Source organism: Sarcophilus harrisii, chromosome 5 (genome assembly GCF_902635505.1).
Source record: "Sarcophilus harrisii chromosome 5, mSarHar1.11, whole genome shotgun sequence".
In the NCBI taxonomy this organism is placed as follows: domain Eukaryota; kingdom Metazoa; phylum Chordata; class Mammalia; order Dasyuromorphia; family Dasyuridae; genus Sarcophilus; species Sarcophilus harrisii.
Window position 1 is genome coordinate 18,418,220 of NC_045430.1, and position 26,126 is coordinate 18,444,345.

The 26,126-nt window shown below is 46.8% G+C and overlaps 1 protein-coding gene across 1 annotated transcript; it reads right to left on the reverse strand.

The window, feature by feature from the left end:
- Positions 1-4,629: 4,629 nt before the first annotated feature.
- On the reverse strand, positions 4,630-24,897 carry FBXO7 (F-box protein 7). The gene is made up of 9 exons (XM_031941000.1): positions 24,558-24,897; positions 19,680-19,980; positions 16,970-17,197; positions 15,539-15,680; positions 13,383-13,466; positions 10,142-10,240; positions 7,967-8,143; positions 5,999-6,036; positions 4,630-5,401 (listed from the first exon to the last, which is right to left on the reverse strand). Exons 1-9 carry the CDS (start codon positions 24,677-24,679, stop codon positions 5,015-5,017), a joined length of 1,578 nt encoding a protein of 525 aa, XP_031796860.1. The 5' UTR covers positions 24,680-24,897; the 3' UTR covers positions 4,630-5,014.
- Between the last annotated feature and the right edge of the window lie 1,229 nt (positions 24,898-26,126).

Sequence of the window (26,126 nt, forward strand, 5' to 3'; positions counted from 1 at the left end):
GGATGAGCCAAGATTAGCTCTGGGTAAATAAGAACTCACTTCAGAAGCTTCCTGCAGACATCACAAAACACTCTTGGGGCTCTTAAAAGCCACACAATAACTATCTATAGTCCATACCTTGGCCCATCACTAGTGCAGCACATCTCTCCCTGAGGGTATATTCCCATCCATGCTGCCATTAACTGCTTTGTAATGATCTCCTAAATGGGAATAATTCTTCCCTTGAGAAATCCTAAACACACTTTGAAAACTGGATTCTCAAAGGCAAGTTCATTGTCATTTTAGCCTATATATGTCACTCCCCCCTCCACCCCGCTTTCTTTAAGCTAATCTTAATCAGTCTTGCTTTGAAAGCAGAAGAAAAGGACTGTATATTTGGATAATAACGTCTCTACTTTCAGGTTCTGTTGGTGGGTTTTGTGTGTGAAATGTGTATATATGTATATGTGAGCATACATGTTTGTGTATTTCTTTTAAGAGTACAATCCAAGATAAAGCTGATATTCACTATATGTTTCACGTTTAACAAGAAATCCAAAAGTTGACTCTATTGAAGGTCATGTGGCTAGAAATAGAAGGAGTCATTGCTGCAGATCTTCCCCTGTACTGGGGGAAATGTTCTTTTTCCTTTGAAACCCAAGACTATCTTTGGACCACTATTCACCTAACACCATGCTGGCTCAATATACTATCTAAAACCATTTACCTACATTACTTATGTTCGGGAATTTCGCTCATTAGTTTAACAAATCCCTGTGTTAACTTCCTTGTTAAAATGCTCCCTAAGAAAAGACCAGGTTGGGGGAATGGGGGGCTTCAGTGGCTTCTGCGTTCAGGTTATTTAGTCTTGTGTTTTGCAGTTTTTACTTTGCACTCCTTTACTGAGAAACACCTGATCCGATTGGGAGATGCCCTTTCTTACAAGATCGTAATAAACCCCTTTTTGCTTTTTCTTAAAAAATAAATAAAATGCTCTCTAACTGCATCCAGAAAGAAGCAGAGATCCTATCAGAAACATTTTACTTTTCAAGAAAAGGCTCTCCCTTCTATTAACAAAACACCCCCAATAGATGCCAGAACATTGAATGGCATTGCCTCTTCACAGTCCTCAGCCAAATCTCTTTGAAATATTAAAGACTATAGTCTTTAATATGTGTGTGTGACACTATAGTCCAATATCATATGAAGGTTAAAAAAAATGCAATGGAAAATTTAACGTCTGGCTCTTTCCACCTATCTCTTTCACATCTTTCCCAGAAGTAAGTTTTCCAGAGAAATAAAGTTTTCACATTTCAAATAATAGGGGAAGTTTCAGCCTGTTGAGGGCCCTTTCAATGGGCGAGCTAAGATAGTTATGTTATAACCCCATAAGCCTTATCAGTGAAGGAAATTAAAAGATAAAGTATTAGGAAGAAAAGAGATTTCCTGTAAATATCAATCACGGAGTGAAACTACATGGGAAAAGTACTAAAGTGAGAGAGACACAGGCCAAAGAAAGTCAAGATTTTCCATTTCAAAGAGAACAGTTCTGAACCGGAGAAACAAGTGGGGAATGTGAAAAGCGAGCCATGATGGCCATATTCCACTGGCAGCAGGCCACGGGAGCCTACCCCAGCTGGCATCTCAAACAAGCTGTTAGCCACCGACGGGGTGGGAAACTTCACTAGACGCATACCTGAGTCAACCAGAGGTTCCAGTAAGCAGACAAAATTTGTCTGCCAAAATTCTTATTTGTCTGCCAAAGTCTTATGATATAAAAGGGGCAAGGCCCACGGCTAAGTCAGGAGGTCCCACATCTGTCTCGGTTCCTGTTGTCCAAATCCTGCACAGATTTTGAGATGATGTTCGAACCACAAGGCAGACCCAGTATCTCTAACGGCTTGTTGGAAAAAAGTCACATCCCCAAGAGCATCATCTCCCAGAGAACGCTATCCTTTATTCCAGTCTAGGAAGCAGCTTGGGTTTATGGGGGGCAGGCTTCTGGTGACAGTGATTTGAGGGACAGGGAGATGGGAGGACAGGAAAGGGAAATCACTTAAAAACTCAATAGTAGCTATTTAAGTCAGTTACCTCAGGGAGCAAGGAGGGGGGACTTCTCCTGGGGGACAACATTGCCATCGGTTTAGTTAGGGCCTTGATAAAGCTCTCCAAGGTGTTTTTGTCTTTCCTTCTGAATGTTCTAAAGGCAGCTCAGGTTGGGGATAACAAGCTTTTTACAAGCTGATCTAACTCACAAAGGAGCCACTGCTGGCATTAAGAGTGGTGATGCTGTCCCAATATTCAGATTCTAATACAAGAGCAGCCTTTTGGATATGGGTGAGGAGTAAGATGGGAGAAAACCAAGGCCAACCAGTGTGCTGACAAAAGGCACAATGCATAAAGGGCACAAAGAAGCCCTTGTGCCCTCCCAGAGCAGAACCAGCAAGCAGCAGCGGCGGATGACAGTACGGACACACACAGGTCTTGTTTTCAGACAAGCTTCGCACTGGAAGTGGGGGAAGGGTCCAGGGAAGAGCCCAACGTGCTGGAGGAACCAGCTGGGAAGTGTTTCTTCAGGGACCCCTCACCTTGACCCTAGCAGCTCACCACCACTGAATGTGTCTATTAAAAGAACAGCAATTTTCCTCAAAGAGCAGCTCCTATCTTTTCACCCAGGAGAGTCCGGAACACCAAGAACTGGGGTCTGCAGACTCCTTCTAAACCTTGTTTAAATTGACTTACTTTTGGAACCAGCTAGTGTACTCTGCTTTTGTTGTGAGAAGGGAGACTCCAAGGAAACAAGGGAAACTATTCCCTTCACATCCTCCATCTAATTTTCTTAATTTAAGTGATTTCATATGGATTGGAACACACACTCAAGTCCTATGCTCCTACTGAGAAGATACAGGACAGCAGTGGGTGCTGGCCAGGTGAGCCTTAGTCTATGGGGCAGAGGAAGAGGACAGCCACTGGGAGAGGAGGCCTGAAAGCCAGCTGAAGAATCAGGTGTGTTTAGTCTAGACAAGACTCTGAAGGAGGGAGCTGACCTTGACAACCACTCCACGGACTGTTATATAGGAGGCCACCTTGGTCCTGCTGAGTCCTAGCAACAATGGGTGGAAATTAGAGATGGATTTCCTAATGAGAGCTGTCTAAAAGAGAAATGGGATGCCTTGAAATAATGGCTTCTTCCTCCTGGAGAGCTGAAACTGAAGGTAGATGAATCCTTAGCAAATACAGGATTATTCTTGAACAGGGAAGGCTTGGCAGGATGATCCTGTGTGAGAGATCCTGGGATCCCGTCTCATGCAGGTGGTGTGCTCTGCGGGCCTGTTGGCCATACACACCTAACCCATCTTCCCTGCTTCATCAGGTATCCAAGTGGCATTTAGTATGCAGCCATGAAAACACCATAGTTAAGGAATTATCCCCCCTCCCCCCAGCACTTCAATGCACTCTGCACTGTGACCCACGTGAAAGGAACACGGCAGAGTGCATCTAATCATAAACTCAGGCAACACTGGAGATGTTGGTCTGTGAGTGACCTTGGGGCTGGAGACACGGTGGCTGTCACTGAGGGCCCCCAGCATCACCATCACCTCAAGGACCGGGCTTCAAAAACCTACAGTACCAGGACCATCCCTTTTAGTTTGAGGACCTTTGCTGCTTGCGATGGTCTCGACATTGTCTTCTTCAGAAATCACATTACAGTTTGAGAACTGTTTAAGTGACTGGCTCTAAAAGCATGTTGGTAAACAAAATATAGGTCTGAACATTTCCTTTCTTTCCTCTTTGAGGGGTGAGCCTCAAAGCCAGAACCCAGTTACCTAAACTGCATTCAAAGCCTATCCGTTTAATCAAATACAATGGAAAGATATGTAACATATAATACCAATCCCCTAGCTACATGTGACATGGCCTGTGGAAAAACACTATTGGTCTAGTTTATCTACTGTAAGGGTCTTTTTAAAAGGCCGTAATTTATAGCAAAAACAGGATGATATTCCCTTACATTCAGGATCCCAACTGTTTCTCTCACACTTTCCCACACCACTGCTCTACATGCAAAAGAAACAAAAGGAGGAAGCCAGCATAGGCATTATCCCATAGACCCTTTCTAGAGACCCTAACCATCTTTTTTTAGAGATCCTAACCTCATGCTCTGATTCAGATGGTCACTGTTGGTCACACTGTAGCATATCTCTATGCAGTTGTTTGTGTTTAGTCTTTTCTTTGTAAGAAAAATAGAAATCTTTAATTTTGTGTCTGTGGTCTTAAAAACCACATGGAAAACCATTTCCATGTAACAATTTTTCCCCCTGAGGCAGTTGGGGTTAAGTGACTTGCCCAGGGTCGCACAGCTAGGAAGTGTTGAGTGTCTGAGGCCATATTTGAACTCAGGTCCTCCTGATTTCAGAACTGGTGCTCTACCTACTGCACTGCCCAGCTGCCCGAACAATTTTTTAAAAGCAGCAGATCACCAGTTACACATCAAGGTTTCAGTCAGGAAATTGGTTTTCAGGAGCAAATCATTCATCAGCCATTCATTGCAAGCATCCCCTGAGACAAGATTCCATACACCTTACAGGAATCCTCTAGAGCTCAACAACGCAGAGAAGAGTTTCTGCTAACGAGTTAACGAGGCCCAAGTCGGGTTGGGAAGGTCTCCTAAGTATTTATTATACATCCTTCTGTAAGAAAAGTCAGAGCAGACATGTTACTTTGCATGTTAAGCTGTCTATCTGATGCAGCATGTTGTAATTTCGACACCCTGCTGAGAACGGGGAAGAGAGAACGGGGAGCCCCAGCCGCCTCTTCTTCTCGAGTTGCACCCCCTTCTCTGGGAAGCCTTCAGCAAACCCGGTAGTCCAATTGCACTCTCCGTAGGAAACTTGAGGCAGGTCTCGTCAAAGGGCCCAGGAGTGCACAACCACAATAAAACACTAGGGACACGCAGCCTCAAGGAGATGACATTGTTGGTTTAAGGGAAAAATAAAACAGAACCTAAAGCAAGCTCAAATAAGCTTAAAAACCATCATATGAAGGAGAGGCGGATGTCAGTTGGCCGACCACGGCTGGGTCTAAAGGGAAACCGGTCACTAGGGCCCCCTCTCCCTGGTAGGACAGGATTGGGCCCTGGAAACGGGCCCATTGGATCGAAATGGGGTCTGAACGGGGAAAACTGGCCAGGGGCTTCCCCAGGCCCGGGGATGAGTGAATTGATTGGGTCCCCAGCATAAGGAAGTACTGGTCTCTCATCAAATTCACCGCCAATAATCCCTGGGGGATACATGGGGTTGGGAGGAAAGGGACTGGGGTAGAATGGGCCAGGATGGAATGGAGTGGGGTGTGGCGGAGGGGGCAGGAACATGGCGTGCCTCCATCTCAGGGCATCTTTCCTCTGTTTTTGCTTCCTATAGAGCTGAACAAAGACAGCAGAGTAGAGTGAGGGGTGAGAGACTGATCTGGGTTTTTTTTCCCAAATATAACTAGTTTTCAAGGTACAGATTTACCTAGACTAATTTTTTCTGGGAGAAATCCCCTTCCTCTTCCTCCCTGCCCAAGGGAAAGAGCCCTAAGCATGGGTCCAAATGCAGCATGATCAAATTAACGACCATTTCTGAAAGGCCCGACTTCCCAAGGACAGGAGCAGTCCGAGAGGCCCACTCTTTAGGGCTGCAGCCCAGAAACTGCCAGGCTCTTTACAGACACACACACACACACACCCCATGTATACTACACCCATGTGTACACACACACACACAAAATATGACTGAGGGCCCAAAAACTAAAGATGGCAGAGACCAAATCCAGCATGGCTCCCGGGGCTGACTGCATCTCTCCTGTGTCCCCTTAAGTAAGGCCTTCCAGGCGCCTCAGGAACCGCCCCTCCTGACAAGGGCCCCCCTTTGGGATCAGCTCATCACCACCAAACAGCTGAGCTGGCTGACTCGCTAAGTGCTGACCCTTCCTCCCTGCTCTAGACAACAGCCATCAAAGTGTATTGAAAGGCACCTACTTCTTTCCAATCAGTGTCTCGAGGTCTGACAGCACAATCTACAAAAAGAGACAAATTTCTAAGTTAATGACCACATTACCTCATCGGTCCAAGGGCTAGGGAAGGGGGTGTTGCAATCACACCCCAAGCCTACACCTCCTCTTCTCAAACCCAGGCGGGCCCTGCCTCCAGGACCGAGGAAGGGACAGAGCCGGGACCATCCAGGCTCGCTCCTTCCTCGGCGAGCTCCCAGGTCTGAGGCCCCGAGCATGCTTCAGCACTGGCGCCTCCTAAATGAGGCCTTGTGCTCCCCCAGAGGGGTGGCTATGGAGGCCTTTCCCTGGCTCAGGGATGCTCACGAGCTCCTCACACAGGCGCTATGTCATGGAAGGCCCCCTTGTCCCTCAGGCTGTTTCCTAGGGAAGTCTCACTCTCAGAATGCCAGCATCCTGCATGTCCTGAGGGGAGCAAGGGCTCGGCCCTCCACCACTCTGCCCCGGGAAACACCCCTGGGAGTCATTCAGTCTCCCCAGATTGTGCTAAAGGCTGCTGGAACCCTTAGAAAACACCGGGTATTGGGACTGAGCTCAAGAGACCTGAAGAGAAAGACTTTAGGAGAGTACGTGGCAGCAAGTCCAGGAATAAGTCGTTGCCCACAGCTGGAGCCACCACCCGGTGCCACTCAATGCTCTCCTGGCCCCTCTCTCGTCTCCCCCAACCCAATCCCCTGGGAGCCCGGGGGGCCCAAGCCGTCATTTCAGCAGTGCCAGAACCTCCCTCCAACAGCAACTGAGTGCTCCTCCGTGACTCAAACACGGGCAGCCCCACAGCCACAATGGGATAAAGCCCCAGGGCAGCCTGGCCCGCTCACCATCACCTCCAACGCCTCTCAACACTGCCCATGCTGGAAATCTCATCTGGGCGAGTTTGCTCCAAGCCAAAGCCCAAAGTGGGCCATAAAAAGGAAGGGCTCCCTGAGGCAGAAGGGGTTCCCCTCAAGCCCCCAACCCAAACTCTGCCTCCCGGTGGCCAACCTGAGGATGAAGAGCCTGGGAGCACAGTGAGCCTCATCCTTGGCCAAGAAACACATAATCCAGGTCCACACCTGGTGTGAGAGAAGGGCCGGGGCAGACCCTCCAAGACAACTCCCTGCTTACCGCCCCCATACCCCCTCTCTCCACCACAGGGTCACCGGCCTTAGAACCACAATGGAGCAAAACCAGTTGTGCTACGGCCAAGCCGGAGAGGTCCAGAGAGAGCCACCATCTACCCACAGTCACCCACTCCCAGAAAACAAAGAGAGGACACCCTCAAAATCCCTATTCCTGTGGGGCAAGGGAGGCTCAGCTAAATGGCAGGAGAAAGGCAGAATGGTAAAGGAATTCACACTGAGGTGGGATCATCCCCTAAAAGAGGTGCTTTCTAGCATTTCAGACTGCAGGAGGGAAGAAGGGGAGGGGGAGGAGGCCCCTGGACAAAGCCCAGAAGTGTCACACACGCCACGCCGGGCACCCTTTTTCCTCGGGGTCCCATTAGCTTCCCTTACTTCCTTTGGCTTCTCCCTCCCTTGAACTGCTCCAGGCTTTTACAGGACAGCTTTCACGGCACGGTTGGGATTCTCATTTCTTAGCAAAGATTATTTGCACAGTGGGGATTTCCTGGACCAGAGAGGAGGTTCTATTCCTTCCCTTCTAGGGAATCTGGCTGCAACATTCATTTAAAAAAATGAGCCATACGTGTTTAGGGGAATAGTGGAATTAGGTGAGAAGTGGGAGCTCTCAGGACATCTGCAAAGCAACACAAAGGCCAGACTCTTTCTGGTCTAATTCATGCTATCAGTTACAATCAATTAATTTTAAAACCCTTTGAGGAAAACAACCAAAGGACACCACTAAAAACTCTTGGCAAATCCTACTCAATTAAGACTTCAAATGGAGATGGGGAAAACTAGGTCTCTTTTGTCATTAATTAGAATGCTCTGAAAATCACCTCGAAAATCCCGTAAGTACATAAACCTCCACAGGAGTTGGTCATTCGAAGCAATGAAAAGGTCACGACAAACTGCAGACAGAGACAGGACCGAACGGACGTCTAAGAGCCGGAAAATCCGCAGTTTTAATTCCAATGGAAGAACGATTAAACCGAACACATCGGGCAGGTTTAAAGCTAGAAGAGAGAAGAGAAATGAGTCACTGATGCTGTGGCACTAAGATCTCCCAATGACCCCACCCCCATCCCAGCTGCCCTCCAGAATGGGAATTAAATTATACAACTGCCCCTTCCTAACCCATAGCAAACCTTTCATTCCTGCACATTTCTACCCAGAAGGGATCATCTGGCACACACTCAACAAACGCAAAGCAGCATTAACAGCGGTCAGAGAGGCCATTACAACATTCCCAAACAGCTAGAAGATAATTCCTTTGGGAGTTTTTAACAAGAGGGCTTCACGTGTCTCCAAACAGACTCACTTTGCAGATTAGTTACACCATGACAGGCCTTCACTAATGGGAATGGTCTATATAACAGGACTAGCTCCTGTAGAAAACTTAAATTCTTACAGGATTTTAAGAGATAATTTTCATAGCATTCTTTTTAATAACAAAGAGAACCCATTCTCCCATTTGAAGTCTTAATTGAGTGTCCAGAATTTTAAACAGTTTTCTTTAGTTGTTTTCCCTAAAGTGTTTTAAAACTGGGTCATCACCAAAAAGATGACTTAGCCTTTGGCCTGTTCTGCAAACGTCCTGAGAACTCCCACTTTTAGAGCTCCAGATCTGGTGCTCCCTTCCAGGAGCTTCCAAGCCCTTCTAATGAGGGAAATGGAAAGGATGCTGAAGAGCTGAACATCCATCACACTGAGCTCTGAAATGGAGCATCAATGCTTTTTCCCTAGATTTATTTGAGACCAGTACAAGTAAAACCCCTGCTTGGTGTAAACTTTTTTCTTTTTTCTTTTTCTTTTTTTTTTTTTAATTTAATAGCCTTTTATTTACAGGGTATATGCATGGGTAACTTTACAGCATTAACAATTGCCAAACCTCTTGTTCCAATTTTTTACCTCTTACCCCCCCACCCCCTCCCCCAGATGGCAGAATGACCAGTAGATCTTAAATACATTAAAATATAAATTAGATTTGGTGTAAACTCTTTAAGAAATGTTGCAGTTTTTTTTTTAGTTCTAATGATATTTGAACATGCTGCATACACACACACATACTCACACATACACATGTACTTTAAAAATAGGCCACTTTTTAAAATTTGAAGAGATTATAATTCAGAAATGCTGATATAATGAAACAGAATAACAAAAGCAAATCTAAGAGAGTGAAACTCTTTACACATTCATGGAAAGGTGAATGTGTGAAAAAAAAGAAAGCGTTCTAAGTGAAATTAAACAGTGATGGTTTCCTCAAGATGAGAGGCAGCCTGAAGGGAAGATGGAAGGCCGGTCTCAGGGTCAGACCACCCAGCTCCAAGAGCTGTTGCCAACACAGCCAGACTCTTTGTCTGTGGGGAATGACTGGGCCACAAGCCTCTCACGTTCGAGGACTCGGTGATCCCATACTAAGAGTTTTCAGTACAGTGCCCCACAGTAAAAATGAAAGGAAAAAGAAACCCCCATGGGTCCTTTCCCACCTTTCCGAGGCCCAGGTGCCATGTGGCTTCCCCAGGAATCCTTCCCTGGCCTCTCCTCTAACCTCACTGTCCACTTCTCTAATCCCATCTTGCTCTCAGCCTGGGCCACAAGAGCCTTCTGCTGCCACTCCCTCCTCCCTCCAGTCCTTCCTCCACGAGGCTGACCTTCCTACAGCCCGGGTTTGACCACATCACCCACATTCACCCAACCCATTGGGCCCCACCAGCTCCAGAAACAAACCAAAAACCCTCTCTGGCTTTTCAAGACCTCTGGCATCTTCCATTTAGCCCCTCACCATGCTTCCCGTTCTGCACCCCAGAGACGCTGACGTCTGGGCCATCGCCCTGTCTGCACGATGTCTCCCCCAGGAGTCTCCTCAGGGCTAAGCCCAGGCCTGGTCCAGAACAGAAGCCGGAGAGAGAGGCCCGGGAGGCCTGGCCTGACCGCACTTGGACCCCACACCGGACCACCCTGCCCAGTCACTGCTGGCCCCTCACACGGCAGGGCCCGGCGCCGCTCACCTTGCCGAGCAAAAGCCAGAAGGGGATAGACCAGCTGGTCTTTGAAAAGGCGGGACAGCTTCTGCAGGTCTTTGTATTTCCGGGCCACATTTTCCTCAGCTGAAACAAAAGACAAAACACGAAGCTGTGACACCAGCGGCACGACACTCTGAGAAGCAGCCTGTTAATTCAGCGGTTTGAGAGGTCAGCTCTTATTTACAAACCATTAAAGCCCCCATCTGAACACCCATTCCTCCCAGCACAGGAAGGAGGCCTCCCCCAACCCCAGGACTGGGAGGATGCTGCAGCCAGGTCTGAAGAGCGAGCCCTGCCACACCTAAACCCCATGGTGGCGGCAGCAGTGATGGCAGCGATCCATGCCCTGCGAGGGGCCAAGAGTTCTTATAGGCACATCATGGGCAAGAATCAGGAAACACATAGGCCACGCTCCTGGAGTCACCAACTACTGACACTAAAATCTAATGCAAAATAACTTCGAGTGTGGTTTCTTAATTGTGGATAGGTGTAAATTTTAAAAAACAAAAGCAAAAAAAATTTCTTTTGAATGTAACTAGAGAAAAAACATTAAATAATTAAATCAAATATTAAAAAACCACTTGAAAGTAACTTAAAACAAACAAATCTAATACAAAAGCATAACATAAAAATCTAGGGGTCATGGTCTCTTGTTTAAGTGTGAATTCATGGTTTTCTAACATAGCCTGTGGAAGAAAATACAGTCTCACACTTCAAGATGTAGCTGGAGATTTCAAATTGGCCATAAATAATGGCACCATTCACATGGGAAGGACTATGCCAATTAAAGACTTATGAGACTGTCATCAATAATTAATGAGTTTGTAGAGCAGTAAAAATCCATTATAAAAAATCTGTTGACCAAAAATAATAGCCTATAGATAGATTTTAAAAAATCATTTGTCAGAATTAAATGGTTTGCAGTTGAAACAGATTATGAATGACTGCTCCATTACTCACCTCCTCTCTGTTCCCTATCAATACCTACGTCCCTGTTTAAAAGTACCCAAATCAGGCATCAGAATATGACATGCCTTCTGCAACAATGTTCAGTTCAGTTACAGTTTAGGCTTGAAATACACTGAAATGACTGGCCTAGCAGTCTAAAGGTCCAGAATTCCCATTGGGAAAAATTTTCATATTTAAATCTGTCCCGCATCATATTTTTTGATGTTTATACAACTTCCACCTGCAATATTTTGAAAGGGAAAATATTAGACTCAACATTCTCTCACAGAAGCCCTAACCACAACCTGCACAATATCTGCATTTCATGGGATATGCCACAGCCTCACAAGACTTTCACATACACAGGCCTTGCCCCTATTTTTATCCCAAGCCAATACTTACACAAGAACGTCCTGATCCAATTCCCACCAACTTCAAGCATATTTGCGGCTTTATAAACTCAGCCCCATCGTTAACATTCCATAAGAAATACCATAATTAGCTTAGATGTTTAATGGCCCACCCAACCCTAAAGTGTCTCCAGAAGCAGCCCCAAGGGACCCTTTCTGGAAGGTCATGAGGACCGCCACCCTGTAAAATACCACCTCCAGGTGAGGGTCAGGCACCACACCCGTCCAGTGCTTGCTTGGATGCAGCAGAGTCAACACCACGTAAATCTCAGCTCCAACTTGTGCTCACGCACTCCTCAGCAGGAGCATCACGCAGGCTTTCCCAAGCATGTCAATATAACCCCTGATAAAACTGGTATTCTTGACAGCAAACAGGTTTAAATGGATGCAAAACCCACTGAGGAGGCTTTCTTTCCATCAAGGAGCTTTTTTTTCAATATCTCCTCTTTGGCTGCTTAAAATGGCAAAGTCTTAAACTGTTCTTATATTGTGTCTTATACTATACAGTTATATTTTCCACCTCACAGGGGAGCACCCCTGCAAATTGGAAAATCCATAAAAAACTTTACCCTTCTCTTTGTACCGGAGAAGAAGTCTGAATTTTTTCCTTTTGTTTTATGAGGTTTTTACAGAACCATACTGTAAAATCTAGCATTATATAATATTTTACATGTATGTATGTATATCTGAGTCTAAAGTTTTTTGTGTCATTTTGCGTGTGACCCTTTGCTTGTCATCTGCTCAAAACTCCAAAGTTCCCACTTAATTTTTTATGCTGAGTCACAATATATTTCATGAGGAAAGTCATGATGTAGAAGGATTAACTGTATACCTACCTATTCAATAAACTCCAGTGGTCCCCTACTGCCTCTACAACTGATATAAACTCTCCTACTGACATCCAAAGTCTTCAAAACCTGATCCTTCCGTATCTCTGTCAGATTCTCAGGCAGTCTATTCACACATGCTGGTCTGGCCTAGTGGGTGCCCCTCCAACACATGTGCCATCTCCCATAACTACACCTTCACCCTAACTGGCCTCTACCTCTCATGTCACATGTATGCTTTAAGACTTAGCTCAAGGAAGTTTAATGATTCAAGGCAATCCAGTAAACTTTGGATGGAAAATGCCATCTGCATCCAGAGAGATTATGGAGATTGAATATAAATCAATACATGCTATGCTCACTTTTTTTTCCTTTTTTCTTCTGTTTTCTTTTTCTCATAGATTTTCCTTTTTGTTATGATTTTTCTCTCCCAACATGATTCATAAGGAAAAAGTAGGGGCAGCTAGGTGGTGCAGTAGATAGAGCACCAGCCCTGAAGTCAGGTCCTCCTGACACTTCCTAGCTGTGTGACCCTGGGCAAGTCACTTAACCCCAATTGCCTCAGCAAAAATAAACAAACAAATAAATAAATATTAGATAATTTAGTGCTCTTAAGGGATAGGGAAATAACTTTTTTTTTTTAGTTTAATTTTTTTTTAAATTAAGCCAAATTAAGTTTTTAATTTAAAGTTTTATTCACAGAAACCAGGTTGTTAAAGTATGGAAGAAAAGAATGACCATGAATAAGGATTCCTTTATCCCTCCTGCACTTCATCAAGGCAACTTGGGATGGGAAAGGGGTGAACAAAGACATATGTGGGGAAGGAGGGAAAGAAGGAATCCCATCATCAAAACCCTTTCATGCTTTTAGAAATCAATGTTTCTCCTCAATTATTTTCTAAATCTTTTTTTTTTTTTTTTACTATTTTCGTCACATGTATGATTTTTTCCCCCAAATACCACACTTCTGGGTTAATCCCAACTGCCCAAAGCTTCATCCCAAGATCTTTGGTTTTTAAATGACTCACAAAGCTGAATTACCTTGTTCATGGGGGCAAATAAAAGACTCTGGCAACAGCTGTAATCTTTTCACACTCCTAATCTCATTGTTGATTTTCAATGTAGCTGCAAAATTGGAGAAAAAAAAGTGAGATTATACTAGGCTCGTGTCTGCTTTCTTTTTTGGTTAATTCTTCTGTGTCTTTGTCTACACTATATTCTTCTTCTTAAAGGACACAAATTATATACAATGAATTGTTGTAAACCATTAACCTGTTCTTTAACCAATGAGCCATCAAGTTTAAATCAGCCTTCTCATGAAGTGAAGCCCCTGTAATACACCATGATAAAACATAGTAAATATAGTAAGAGTCTTTATATGTAAGCCTAGGAAATATTGCCAACAGCAGCTTGTTAGCAATTGAAACAAATGCAGCAAGGCTAACAGGCTAACGGGAGGGAGGCAGCTCAGCACAATGAAGTCATTATTTCTGACAAGGTCACTAATAACTTGGTTTGTTTTTGACTTAACCTCTGGCAGTGAGTCCCAGAGCCTGCTCCTGAGATGAATGCCACAATGCTTCCCAGCCCAGGGACCAAGTGATCAGCAGTCCTGGCCCTGCCCAAGGCCCCATTCTAGTCACATACACAAAGGAACATTTCATCCCATCCATGAAAAGGCCCACTGATGGGCTCCTATGCGGGCACATGTGGCTGCTTTTCAGAATTCAGAACCAGCCCCGAAATGTCTGCCTCTCGTGAAAGTCTGTTTGGGCCTAAAGAAGTCCCTATTATTAAACAGCACAGGTTACAGATGCCCAAATATCAGGGGACATCTTCACTTCTACCATGAGCCAATTTCTGTCTCACAAATGGCCTCCAAGACTGCAGCTGAAGAACGTCTCTGAAGACACCGAGTCAAAAACGTCCGCAGGACAATGACCACACGAGGCCTTGAGCCTTTCCCAGTGGCAGTTGCTGAGACTCCATGTGCCAGGAGGCCTTCTCAAAAGGAGGAGATGCAGGAGCCCAAACCTCGGGCCAGGCTGTCAGAATGCTTACTCTTAGAACCGTGAGATGCCACCAAATCAATTAGCCAAATTTCAGATGACTGCATATAACGATTCAAATGGAATTTGCTGATTTCATTCAAAATACCTAGAATTACCTTAGAAGGGACTCAGGAATAAAGGATGAGGAGGTAACGGTATATCATTATGGTCCCTTTTATCATCAATCCTTGAATCTAAGAATTCAGGTCTAGACTGGACTCTATGGGTCCTTTGAGTTCCCATTCAACTCTGAGAATCAGATACTATTGAATTGTTGAATAAGAACTAAACTACTGTCCAAAGCATGGTCATTCCAATTTTGGCTGACAAACTGGTCAGTGAAATTTTGAGTCCCCAAAATACCAAAATCAAAGGTTAGAGAAAGCTCTCAAAAGGACCAGTGGCCCTTACAGCACTGTCCATAGGCCACCAGCAGCTATGAAGATCTTCAGATAGCTGTTGGATTGTACCATAAAATATCAGGGTGGCATTTTTAGATGCCAGAAGGAAAAATCCTAGCCATTAAGAGTGACTTTGCTGCAAAAGGACTTTCCCAACTGCTCTTCCCAGGTATGAGGCCCTGATGCTAGTGATACTCTTACTATCAAACTGGAGAAGCAGTAAATGGACAGGATCTTCCCCTTGCTCAGTGTGACCCACCATGATGGGAGATAAGCAGACACCTGAGCCTCCAGCCTTGCTCCTCCGCCATATCCTATCTACTGAGCTCTCCCCTCTAAGATTATCACCCCCACACACATCAAGCTCCTTTCTTCTCCAGGAAGGGGAAAAGGCCTTTGTCCAGCAACCCTGAGAGGTCAAGTCACCCCCCGGAGGAGAGAAGCTCCACGCCAGGGTGCTGTCTCAGGTAATCGTGCTCCCTGGACTCACCCACAGCACCACATCTCCCGGTCGGTCTGTTATCCTGCCCATATGAGCCACAGCAAAAAGGAAGTGATAAAAATGATGGTGATTTACACTTCTGGAGTGTTTAAGAATCATCAAGTGCTTTGCATTTTGCAGACGAGGAAACCAAGACCGAGGGGAGCAAAGGGACTGAATGGTGTCGGCCTAACAGAAAGGGCACGTCTGGCCCAGTGGGCGAGCCCGTTAAAGAGGAACCCCAGGCGGAGGCCAACCATTTACCATTTATGACGACGAGACTCCCCAGAGGCACACATGTGAGAGCAGCGGTGCCGTCTTCACAGAGAGGATGCGTGTACTGCAACTTATAGACGCCTCCCGAGCGCCACTTCTCGGGCATGGACACGGCTTTCGCTTCCGTCCCCTGGCGCAAAAAGAAGGAATCACACACACAGAGGGGAAAGGTTACAGACAAACCAATGAACATCTCCAGAAGTTCAGAGAGTCTCAAGAATAACCCCATTAGTCCCATTTTCTCCCATCCCAAATCAGGTCGTCTGTTTTGTAAAAACAGGGGAAAAACCAAAGATTTTAAATAAATTTGCTTCAAATGCTCATGAGTCAATACAACAAAACCTCTTTCTATATTCCTATAACACTTGGTTATCCTGTTACTGGTGAGAGAAACAGCATAAGAAATAAGAACACTATGGAAAAAAAGGTTACCGAATGATGTCCGGCAGGATCAGTAACCCAAAGCGCCAATCCCAAACCTTTGTTTTTCCCTAGCTATACGTGCAGCTACAGGACTGAGGGCCAAGAAGGCCCCAGACAAATGGGCTTGAAAAGAGGCCCAACGAGGGGAAGAGTTCCCCATGGGGAGCAGGGGGCTGCAGCAGACCCCACCTCCTAACCCCATGGCTCCCCCTATCCTGGGCAAGTCTCTGCCGTACAACTGCTGTCAGGGGGACCCCAGCTTTCACTAGGGACCTGCTCCCGCAAGCTGACAACTGGGATGCCCTGGACCCTGGGACTGTGGGCGGCTCCTCCTGAGGCGAGCTCACCCCTTGCTGGTCCCTGCCCACAATCAGGCAGAGCCACCTGAGAGAACCACCCTCATAAGGGAGGGGTGGCAGAGACAGCCGAGGAAGAGTGGAAGGGAAGGAAGCATGTGGAGGAAAGGAGGCAAGATGACTTCTGGGTATCTAAAGCCAAGGAGCCTCGCTGGCCCCTCCCTAAGGCCACAGGGCCCGGCTCCCCTTCCTCTGCTGGGTGCAGGGCCCCTCAGGCCCAGCAGGGGAGAAGGGGGGACAACCCAACACAAGAGAAAGGACAGGTGGGCAGGGGGGCCTCCTGCCCTCCCTGCCACTGGCTCCAGAGTCCTTTTCGAAGAGGAGGAGCTTTGCCCAAACTCCCCAAACTTCCCAGTCCCCTTAGTGAGCATACACACACACACACACACACACACACACACACACACACGCAATGATCACAGCCTCTTGCTAACATTTCCATGGCATCCAGGGCCCAGATACCCTGGCTAGGAGACAGTCTGACTTCTCACTTTCCTGGTCACTTCACAGATCACACAGCACCAGGAGACAAAAGGTTGTTTTAAAGAGCCATCAAGTGAGATTCGTGGAGGGGCAAGACTTGCCCCGCTGCAGGGGTCAGGGCCTGGTGCCCAGCTAGCCCCCCACCCCCAGGACTTACCAAAGGGGTGTAGCCAGACTCCAGCATCAGCAGATGCACCAGGACAATGAGGGCATCATTGGCACTACTGCATTCGGCCGAGTGGTACAGCGTCTCCAGGGAATGTGGCACTTGCCCATCCACAGCTTCACTGCACAGCATTGGCTCCGTGGGATAGGACCCCGGACCCTCCTCCATATCCACATCCTCCCGAATTAACCCAGAATCAAAATCTAGATGGGATCCCGGCTGAAAGAGAAAACAACACACCGCCAATGAACACGGCCCTGTGCATGGTCCCACACTGAGCCTCCAGGCCTAGCACAGAGTCCCATAGAGGAGGGGCCGAAGCTTGGAGACTAACATGGCCATCCCACCCACTTGGCGGTTCTGAGAGCACTTTCAAAGACTCTCAGAGAGCTAAGGGAGATCCCGGGTTCCTTGGTGAGCTCGGGCTGTGAGATTTTCCTCTCCAAATAAATGCTTCCTGACTGACCCCTGCCTCCGGGCAGCTTTAGTTCTCCCCTCCAGGATCACGGCCTTTCCCTTGCCAAGGTGCACCCTTTGTGTGCCCCTCGAGTCCTACCCTGTCCTACCACCCCATCTCTCACCCTGCCACCCTTCATGCTACCGAACTGTAAATCTCTAATTTTCTTAGAGAAAAGCACGGCCTGTTTGCTTCCTCTCCCATTCCCATGTCAAGCCCTTGCAATCTGACTTCCATCTTCAGCTCTGTCCTCAGCCCCATCTAGACCAGAATCTAACCCACACAGAGGGAGGCCAGGTTTGGACACGGCCAAAGGTTACGGCCACAGGGCAGGGGTCATCAGAGGCTTCCGATAGGCAGCCAGTGAGCACTCGACACCAAGCCAAGCCACCCGCTTGTTTCCAAGTTCTCATTCCCTATTTGGATGAAGGCATAGCTGGAAGCTTCTCCAATGAGCAGAAGAAATGATGGGACCTGTTGTGTGAGACCAAATTAGAATCAACAAGATCTAGATGTTGGGCTAAAGCTGAGGATTTAAGAGAAATAAATGTGATGTGTTCCCAACAAGGACAACCTCAGGAGTGGGGAGGGCCTCTGGGTCTTAGTGCACTACCAGTTCAATCAGCTGATGGAAGCCAATAGTGGGAGAACACGGGCAAGAAGGGGAGATCTTCCTGGGGCAACCTCGGCTGTGCCTGGTTCTAAGCTCTGCCTTTTCGAAGGGGCAGCTATGCCAAAAGGAGGGGAGAGCAGGAGCCCTGCTCAATCAGGCCACATACTGGCCGGCTTCACATAGGGGATCACCTGACCCCCCCTTACTGATCTTTCTGAACACTGTCTGCTGTCTACAGGCAAGGAGGGGAGAGGAAGGACTGGGAGCAGCAACCGGGACCCTCTGGGACGTTCCAGGATCATGGTGCAGGAAAAGGAGAGCTCTCCCGTACTGAGGCCACAGGGCACCGAGCCAGGCATTAGGCAAAGGCCCGACCCCCAGGGTGTACACCTTCTCCTGGGCTAAGAGAATAGCTACGAGGTTCAGTGAATACCAGGGAATATGAGGGTGGAGAAAGCAACCCAGAGTGTCAGAAGAAGCTTCATACCAGAAGAGGCCCCTGGCCCAGTCACAAAAGTAGCCAAACTCCTAGGAGGAGGAAAGGAGGGGAGCGGCAGCCCACCAGTCTGGGGAAAACAGCAAGGACACGACTTTGGCTAGACTGGGGAATGCGTAAAGCAGAGAAAGACAAGAAGGTCTGAAAAGGAAGCCGGGACCTGGTGGGAAAGTAATGCATTTTATGCTTAAGTCTGCAGGAAGTGAACAGAGATTTTTGGGAAAGAAAAGACGATAGTGGCAATTGTATGGAAGAAGGGTGGGTTCTCTAGAAGAGACAGGCTGATGGCGTAGGAAGTGGGACCTCGTTTGGAAGGCGATCTCAATAGCCCAAGCAGGTCAGCAGCTATGCAGGTAAGGAGGAAGGGGCCAAAGCCACAGGAGGAAAGAACCAACATGAGAAGGCCAATGGAAGGGGGCAAAACCAAGGCTGCACAGCTGCAGGACCAGAAGGAGGGCGGTGGCCGCCAGACACAGGAAGGTAGAGAAGAGAAGGTGGGAGAGCAGGAGGAGGAGCCGCGCCCGCTCAATCTGAGCCGCAGGGGGCACATCCAAGTGCAACACCCGGCAGAGGTCAGAGAGAGATGGGGGCTGAGCCCCCCGTGAACCCCGACAGACCCAGAGAAGGCCTCCACGAGCCTCTGAGGTGAGGATCCGGCAAAGGACGAGCAGCCAAAGGCTGAGGATGACATGGAACAGAACTGGTGGAGAACAGGGCCACGAGGGAGGCCCCAAGAAGAGAAGGGCCTGGGAGAACGGGACCAGAAATGGGAAAAGAAGACAAGGGGGATGTCCAAGTACGAGCATCCCATCTGGATGGCATACTTAGAACAAAGGTTTAAGGGAACTAAGAGCTAGACGAGCAGATGGCCAAGGGAACCACTGTCCGTAACAAGTGAGGATGGAGGGTGAGGGGCCGAGAGCTGATCCCCGGGGACGGGCAGACGGCCAAGGGAACCACTGTCCGTAACAAGTGAGGACAGAGGGTGAGGGGCCGAGAGCTGATCCCCAGGGAAGCATGAGCTCTGGGGCGGTCTCTGACCAGCCAGCCCCTCCAGGCTGAGGCTTCACAACAAGCAGATGCTGCGCTCGGCTCGGATGCCGATGGAGGGCCAAGCCGCCACCTGGGGTCTTACCACGTTCTCTGCCCTCTGGTCGCCAGGCTGGCCCGCCTGAGAAGGGCTGGGGTCGCTGGGCTCTCCTTCGCCTTGCCGGCTGGACTGACTCTCGCTAGTGGCCAAGGAGGGCTGACTGGGATTACTCTGGGAAGAGGGATGGGCTGCCTCTGAAGACAGTGCTCTGGAAGATTCTTCAACAGCCTCCTCAAGAATCAAGCAGATCAAGTCCCCAGAAACAACTCCATAGGAAGCCAAGGTCTTCTCATCTTCGGTGAGGGCATCCTTGCTGTTCAGTGTCACTGCAAACTGGGTGTCAGAACTGCCAAAACAAAACGGATACAGACAGTTAATGCCAGAGCTTTAATTATGCAACAGAATCACAACAAATGTGTGGCGTGACCCCCAGCGGGCAAGCGAACAAAAATCAACCCCGAGACCAGGAGCTGCCAAAAGCCTCGTTCCCGTCCCAAGGGACTGCAGTCCTAGTTCTACCATGATCCTGACCCTGTCATGGACAACCTTCAGAAAGTTCAGGTAATCAGTGACATCACAACGTTAGCAAAGTGGGTCCATGGGTTTGATTGGCAGCTTCGTTTCCTCCGGCCCCAGGAAAGAATGCATCTCTAACCTGGCCAGACGTTATTTGCAGGTGTACGCCATTAATCACCAAAAGGGCTTAGAGAGAATGTGCACATGTTGAGTATTCATCATCCCTGCCAGACAAATAATTCCAGATATGTGCCCTGCTGATGGTGAGTCAGGAGAAAACCAGGCAGCCAAGAGCCCGCCGTGAGCCCAAGAACCTGCTCTGCTAGCGGCTAGCAATCCCAATCACAGCTCCATCAAGCATGACAAGACCTTGGGAAGACACCACCAACACTGTTGTGAAGAATAACTTTTAAAAGCAATTTGTTAAGATGACAGGAAAAGATAATGCAGAATGTTGGAGGGGATGTGGGGGAACTGGGACACTAATACATTGTTGGTGGAATTGTGAACACATCCAGCCATTCTGGAGAGCAATTTGGAACTATGACCAAAGGGCTATCAGACTGTGCATACCCTTTGATCCAGAAGTGTTTCTACTGGATCTTGCATCCCAAGGAGATCATAAAAAGGGAAAAAGGGGTACCCACAGGTGCAAAAATATTTGTAGTGGCTCTTTTTGTGGTAGCAAAGAATTGGAAAATGAATAGATGCCCATCACTTGGGAAATGGCTGAATAAATTTATGGTATATGAAGGTAATGGAATATTATTATTGTGCTATAAAAAATGATGAACAAGCTGATTATAGAGAGACCTGGAAAGATTTACACAAACTGATGCTGAGTGAAACAAGCAAAACTAAGAACACACCGTACACAGTAACAGCAAGAATGTATGATGATCAACTATGAAAGACTTGGTTGTTCTCAGTGATCCAAAGCAATCCCAATAGACTTTGTATAGAAAATATCATCTGCATCCCAAAAGACAACTATGGAGACAGAATGTAAATCAACACATGCTATGTTCACTTCTCTTTTCTGTTTTCTTCTCTCATGGTTTTTCCCTTTTGTTCTGATTTTTCTCTCCCATCATGATTCATAAAGAAATGTGTATTTAAAAAATTAACATACACATATAACCAGAAAAAATAAAACAATGAATAAAAAGAATTTTAACACACCTCCAATGGGCAATTTTCATGATGCCTTCTGATGATGAGGCAACCAATTTCTATGAGTTAACTGGTGATTTAAAAACTACCTTGTCAGATTCTCTGGAAATCATTTTCCCTCTTTATAGAGCTTCATTTCCCAAAGTGCTAAAGAAAATTAGCTTTTGATCTCTCTTATTTAAATATCTTTTTATCTCATCTTCAGTTACAGGATGCTAAGTTGTATAGCTAGTGATACAGAAATTTTAGAATGGAATTAAATGGTTGGAAATTACTCTTGGTTGTCAGAAAACAAATGACTATGCTTCTATCTGCAAAATGCTTCTGTAAACAAAATGCAGAAAACCTGCCAGCTGCTCAAATAATGATGGTGCCAACTTTGGCATAAATAGGAAAAACAACTCCAAAAGAACCAACAGTCCAATGGATGCCTTTGGATGACTTGTCTTCTTTTGTTCACTGGAAAATATCAAAGTAGAACAATACCTACTATAGTGAAGTACTGTTAGCAATTAACAACTCTTTGCCAAATATAAATTATACTCTTCTCCCACCTCCTTTTAGAGGTAAAGCTTGATTTGTTTTCAGTTCAACAAACATTTTTATGTTCTACCCTCAAAGAGCTTACTTTTTATAGTGCAGAGGGGGAAGGGGTTATAACTCATATGGATAAATGTAAGATAATTTAAAGAGAGGGAAAGCACTACCTATTGCAGGAGGGAAAGAAAGTATTTTTTTGTTGTTGGAAGTCTGGGGGCAGGGAGATTATTAAAACTGTGTTTACTAAAAACAAGAACAGATATTTAAGCTGGACAAGAGGCCTGATTTGGGGAGTGGGAAGTTCTAATATATCCTAAAGACTTTTAAAGGAGCATAATCTTTGCAGGGATTGGTGAGGAAGAATATGGGAGAAGAGGGGACGTTTGATTGTGTTCCAAGTCACCTATTTTTTTCAATGTATAGATGACTGATTTTACTGATTGTTTTCTTCTTCCTCTTTTTGTTATAAGAGAAGGCTCTCCAAGAAAGAATTGGGGGAGAGAGACACAAGAGGAAATCTAAGCCATGAAAAAAATTTATCAATAAAAGCCTAATTTTTACACAATAGATGGAAATCTAATTATTCAGACTTGCTCCAACATAGAACCACACACAACCACAGGATCCTGGCTCTGAAACTAAAAGGGAGGCTATCTAGGCTCACAACCTGACTTTACAAATGAGGAAAGTCACACAGGTGGTAAGAGGCAATACTGGACAACTAGGCCAGCCCTCTGTCCCCAAGTCTACAGCCTTCAACTGCACCACCCTGTCCCCATCACTATCAGCAGCACCAGAGATCCTGGCACTCATTGGAAGAGTCCTAGTTTGCCTCCTACATTTCAGATGCTTTAAAAAGAAAAACAGAATACATAAACTAGCCCTTTTTGTCTGTATTTCACTCAATTATTAAAGGGAAAAAATATGTTAAAGTATATTTTCTTTCACAAGCAGTTTTTTTCCCTCACTGATTTAACAATGAAAAAAGAACAGAAAAGTGAAAGTAACTAGTTTGTTTATAAGTCAGGCTGTGAAACCCAATATGGTACTTTCTGAAGGGCCCTGCCCAACTTTCTTAACAAGAGAGTCTACATATGAAAGCATCTGGGGGTACTGATAGTGATAACCAAAAAAAAAAAAACATCAAAAGGTTAATCATCACTTTATGTCCTTTCTCAAGATATTTAAAGGCATCATTTGCACTCAACACATTAGGTCCATGTGCATGTGCCAGAACATTTCCCTAGTTTCTCTTTTGAAATATCATTACCTGGATCCAACAAATTAAAACTGTGACAAGTTCATCACTTTAGTATCATTTTACTGGAGTCCCCAGAAATTATTGGATAGATTATACTCAAAAAAAGGGGGCCGTATTTATGAAGTTAACAAAAAGGTTTTCTTTAGTTTGTGTTAAAAAAAAAAAACAAACAAACACCTCAGAGTAGCAAGGTTACCACTTTTTTCTTGGTTCAAATTTAAAAGAAAGGGTTACTGACCCTTGCTCTGCTTCTGGGCAATGATCACCAGCCTCATCTGCACTCCTCACCTCAAAACTGGAGCCTTTACCCAAGCAAAAGGATCCCAGTAGTTTCCAAGTCCCTGAAAGAGACAGCCCCTAAACCAGGAAATTGGCAGAATCTGAAACATTAATTCCTGGACTTCCTTCTGGCTCTGAGTTTCCTTTCTACAAGACCACCAAGAACTAGATGAATTTTTACTGGTAACAAATCCTGAACATCCCAACCTGCACAGTAATACACACCATTAAGCCTCAGCATATTTATGGCTTCAGGAAAAGAGATGACAGAATCTGAACTTCTTTGGAGAGAGCAATACACTCCGGTGTGCAATACAAGTAGCATCCGCTCATGCAAGTGTGCAACAGACTCAGGCACAAAGCACAGGGAACCCATTCGGTTGTGCAAAAAAACCCATACTCAAAACTGAGTCCCTACGTATTTGGATGTGCACAACCACTCAGGTGCAAAGCTGCAGACACACCCACGTGGGCAGAGTCATTAGCAAACACTCAAGCGTGCAAACATCCATGAGAATTGGAGCGCCTACACACGTTGGGGTGCACAGGGCTGCAGACACACTGGGCACAAAGTAATTAGCAAACAGTCAAGTTGCAAACATGAGAATTGGAGCGCCCACACACGTTGGGGTGCACAGGACTGCAAATACATTGGGCACAAAGTAATTAGCAAACATTCAAGTTGCAAATATGAGAGTTGGAGCGCCCACACACGTTGGGATGCACTGGGCTGCAGACACACTGGGCACAAAGTAATTAGCAAACACTCAAGTTGCAAACATCCACGAGAAGTGGGGCGTCTACGCACGTCGGGGTGCACAGGGCTGCAGACACACCCACGTGGGCACAAAGTCACTAGCAAACACTCAATGTGCAAAAGACCAGGGAAGCAAATCCCCGGTACACGCTCGGGGTAGCACTAGGTGCGGAAGGCCAAGCTGCACGCGACCACCCACGCTCTCTCGGCAGTTCCCAGGATGCCCCCGACCCCGTCCCGTTTGGTCCTCGGGGCCCCCAGCCGCGAGCACCCCCACGCATGCGCTCCTTCCTCTCCCCCGCCCTGCCCCCGGCCCCGCAAGAGCATCCCCACGCATGCGCTTCTTCTTCCCTCTCGGCTTCCCTCCCCTGTTCGGCGGTGGCAGCAGCCGCAGCACCTGTAGCCCCAGGCGGGGAGCAGGGCCTGGCGCAGGTGCGCGCGCAACTCCCCGAGCGTCGGTTCCTCGGCCGGCAGCTCCAGCGGCGCCGTCCGCTTCCGGACGCGGACCCGCAGCTTCATGGCGCCGGGGCCCTTTCTCGCTCTTCGGGCCGCTGCGGTGCCGGGACAGGGATAAGGACCGGAAAGCCGCTGCCGCCGCCTCCTCCTCCTCCTCAGCCGCCTCGTCAGCCGCCCGCCTCGGTCCGGGGCACGGGAGCTCCGCCCCGCCCCCGCCCCCTCCCATGAGGGCGCCCCCTGCTGTCGGGCCGCCGACCCCGGGCGCCTGGGGGAGTGGCGGGGCCGCTGCGGCCGCGGCCCCGAGAGCGCGTGCGCGCGCAGCAGAGCGACGTCGCCAGGCTGCGTGCGCGCTCCCGAGAGCGGGCGGGAGGAGGCGAGCCGCTCCGAAGGGCACTGCGCAAGCGCGAACCACCCCCTGCGGGTTCCTGCTGATACAGTTGCCCGGAGTCCCAAGCAGCGTCTTGACCTCATTTTGCTCTCCCAGGATATGTGTCAGTGCCCAGCATACAGGAGGCGCTTAATAACTGTTAACAGAATAAAGCACTTCCATCCAAATCCCACTTTGACTCCAGAAGTTTCTAGATGGCTTCGAAGACCCAAGTTCAAATCCAGCCTCACCTCTCTGTATAAGTCACCGGGGTTACGTCTGCCCCAGGTCCTTTATATACAAAAAGGAGATACTACCCGCAGCTCTCTGTCCCTCCCCCACCCAGCTGTGAGGAGCAAATGAGAGCCTATTAGTACAATATTTTGCATCCTTTATTAACCCTTTATTCTTCACCTCTGGGACTTAATTCCCTCGTCTAGAACATGAGAGCGTAATTATTATTTTGTGGGGTCCCATCCGGCGCAAAGCAGGATTCAACAAGAGAGCCCATTTCTACTTCTGAAGGATTCTAATGGGGGGGGAGGAGGGGTCAGGAAAGGTCTCTTCTAAAAGGTAGCATGGAAAACAGCCCTGTAATGGACTCACAGTTCAGAATCAAACACATTTTTGGTTAGGGAAAATGTGGGAATTTGGTTTATGCTTATTATATAATTTGAAATTATTTTGGGGGAAAAGCTGAAAAGAAAGGAGTTAATGATAGGGTTTCCCCCAAAAAAAGTCATTGCAGCATTTTTTAAACAAAGAGGAAAGTAAAAGGATGTTCATAAGGAAATAGAAAAACAAGATAGCTTGGAAAGTAACATTTTGAAATGATTATATACTAAAAAAAAAAAAAAAAAGTTTTTGCAAATAATCCTTTTTAAAATCTTCATATATAAATTTTTTTTATATTTGCTAAGTTCAAAAAGTAATTTTTAATTAAAAATTAGGATAGCAAAGTTAAGAATGATGATTTATTTATTGTAATAAGATTTCTCTGTACATTTTATGTTGTCCTATAAGCAAATTAAAAACCATTGTAATAAAATTTCCACCTATAGGTGGCAATACCTGCATTGTCCACTTTTCCATTGCTCTCCTTGATTTTACCTGGAAATAAATGAATAAGTACGGGGTAAAGAG

Bases quoted from the DNA above. Each gene is read 5' to 3' on its own strand.
- FBXO7 (XM_031941000.1), bottom strand. From the start codon at position 24,679: ATGAAGCTGCGGGTCCGCGTCCGGAAGCGGACGGCGCCGCTGGAGCTG. The intron at 17,198-19,679 runs GTAAGACCCCAG...TTTCTCTTTCAG, and splicing joins ACCAGAGGGCAGAGAACGTG to CCGGGATCCCATCTAGATTT. The intron at 15,681-16,969 runs GTAAGTCCTGGG...TTTTTGCGCCAG, and splicing joins AGTCTGGCTACACCCCTTTG to GGGACGGAAGCGAAAGCCGT.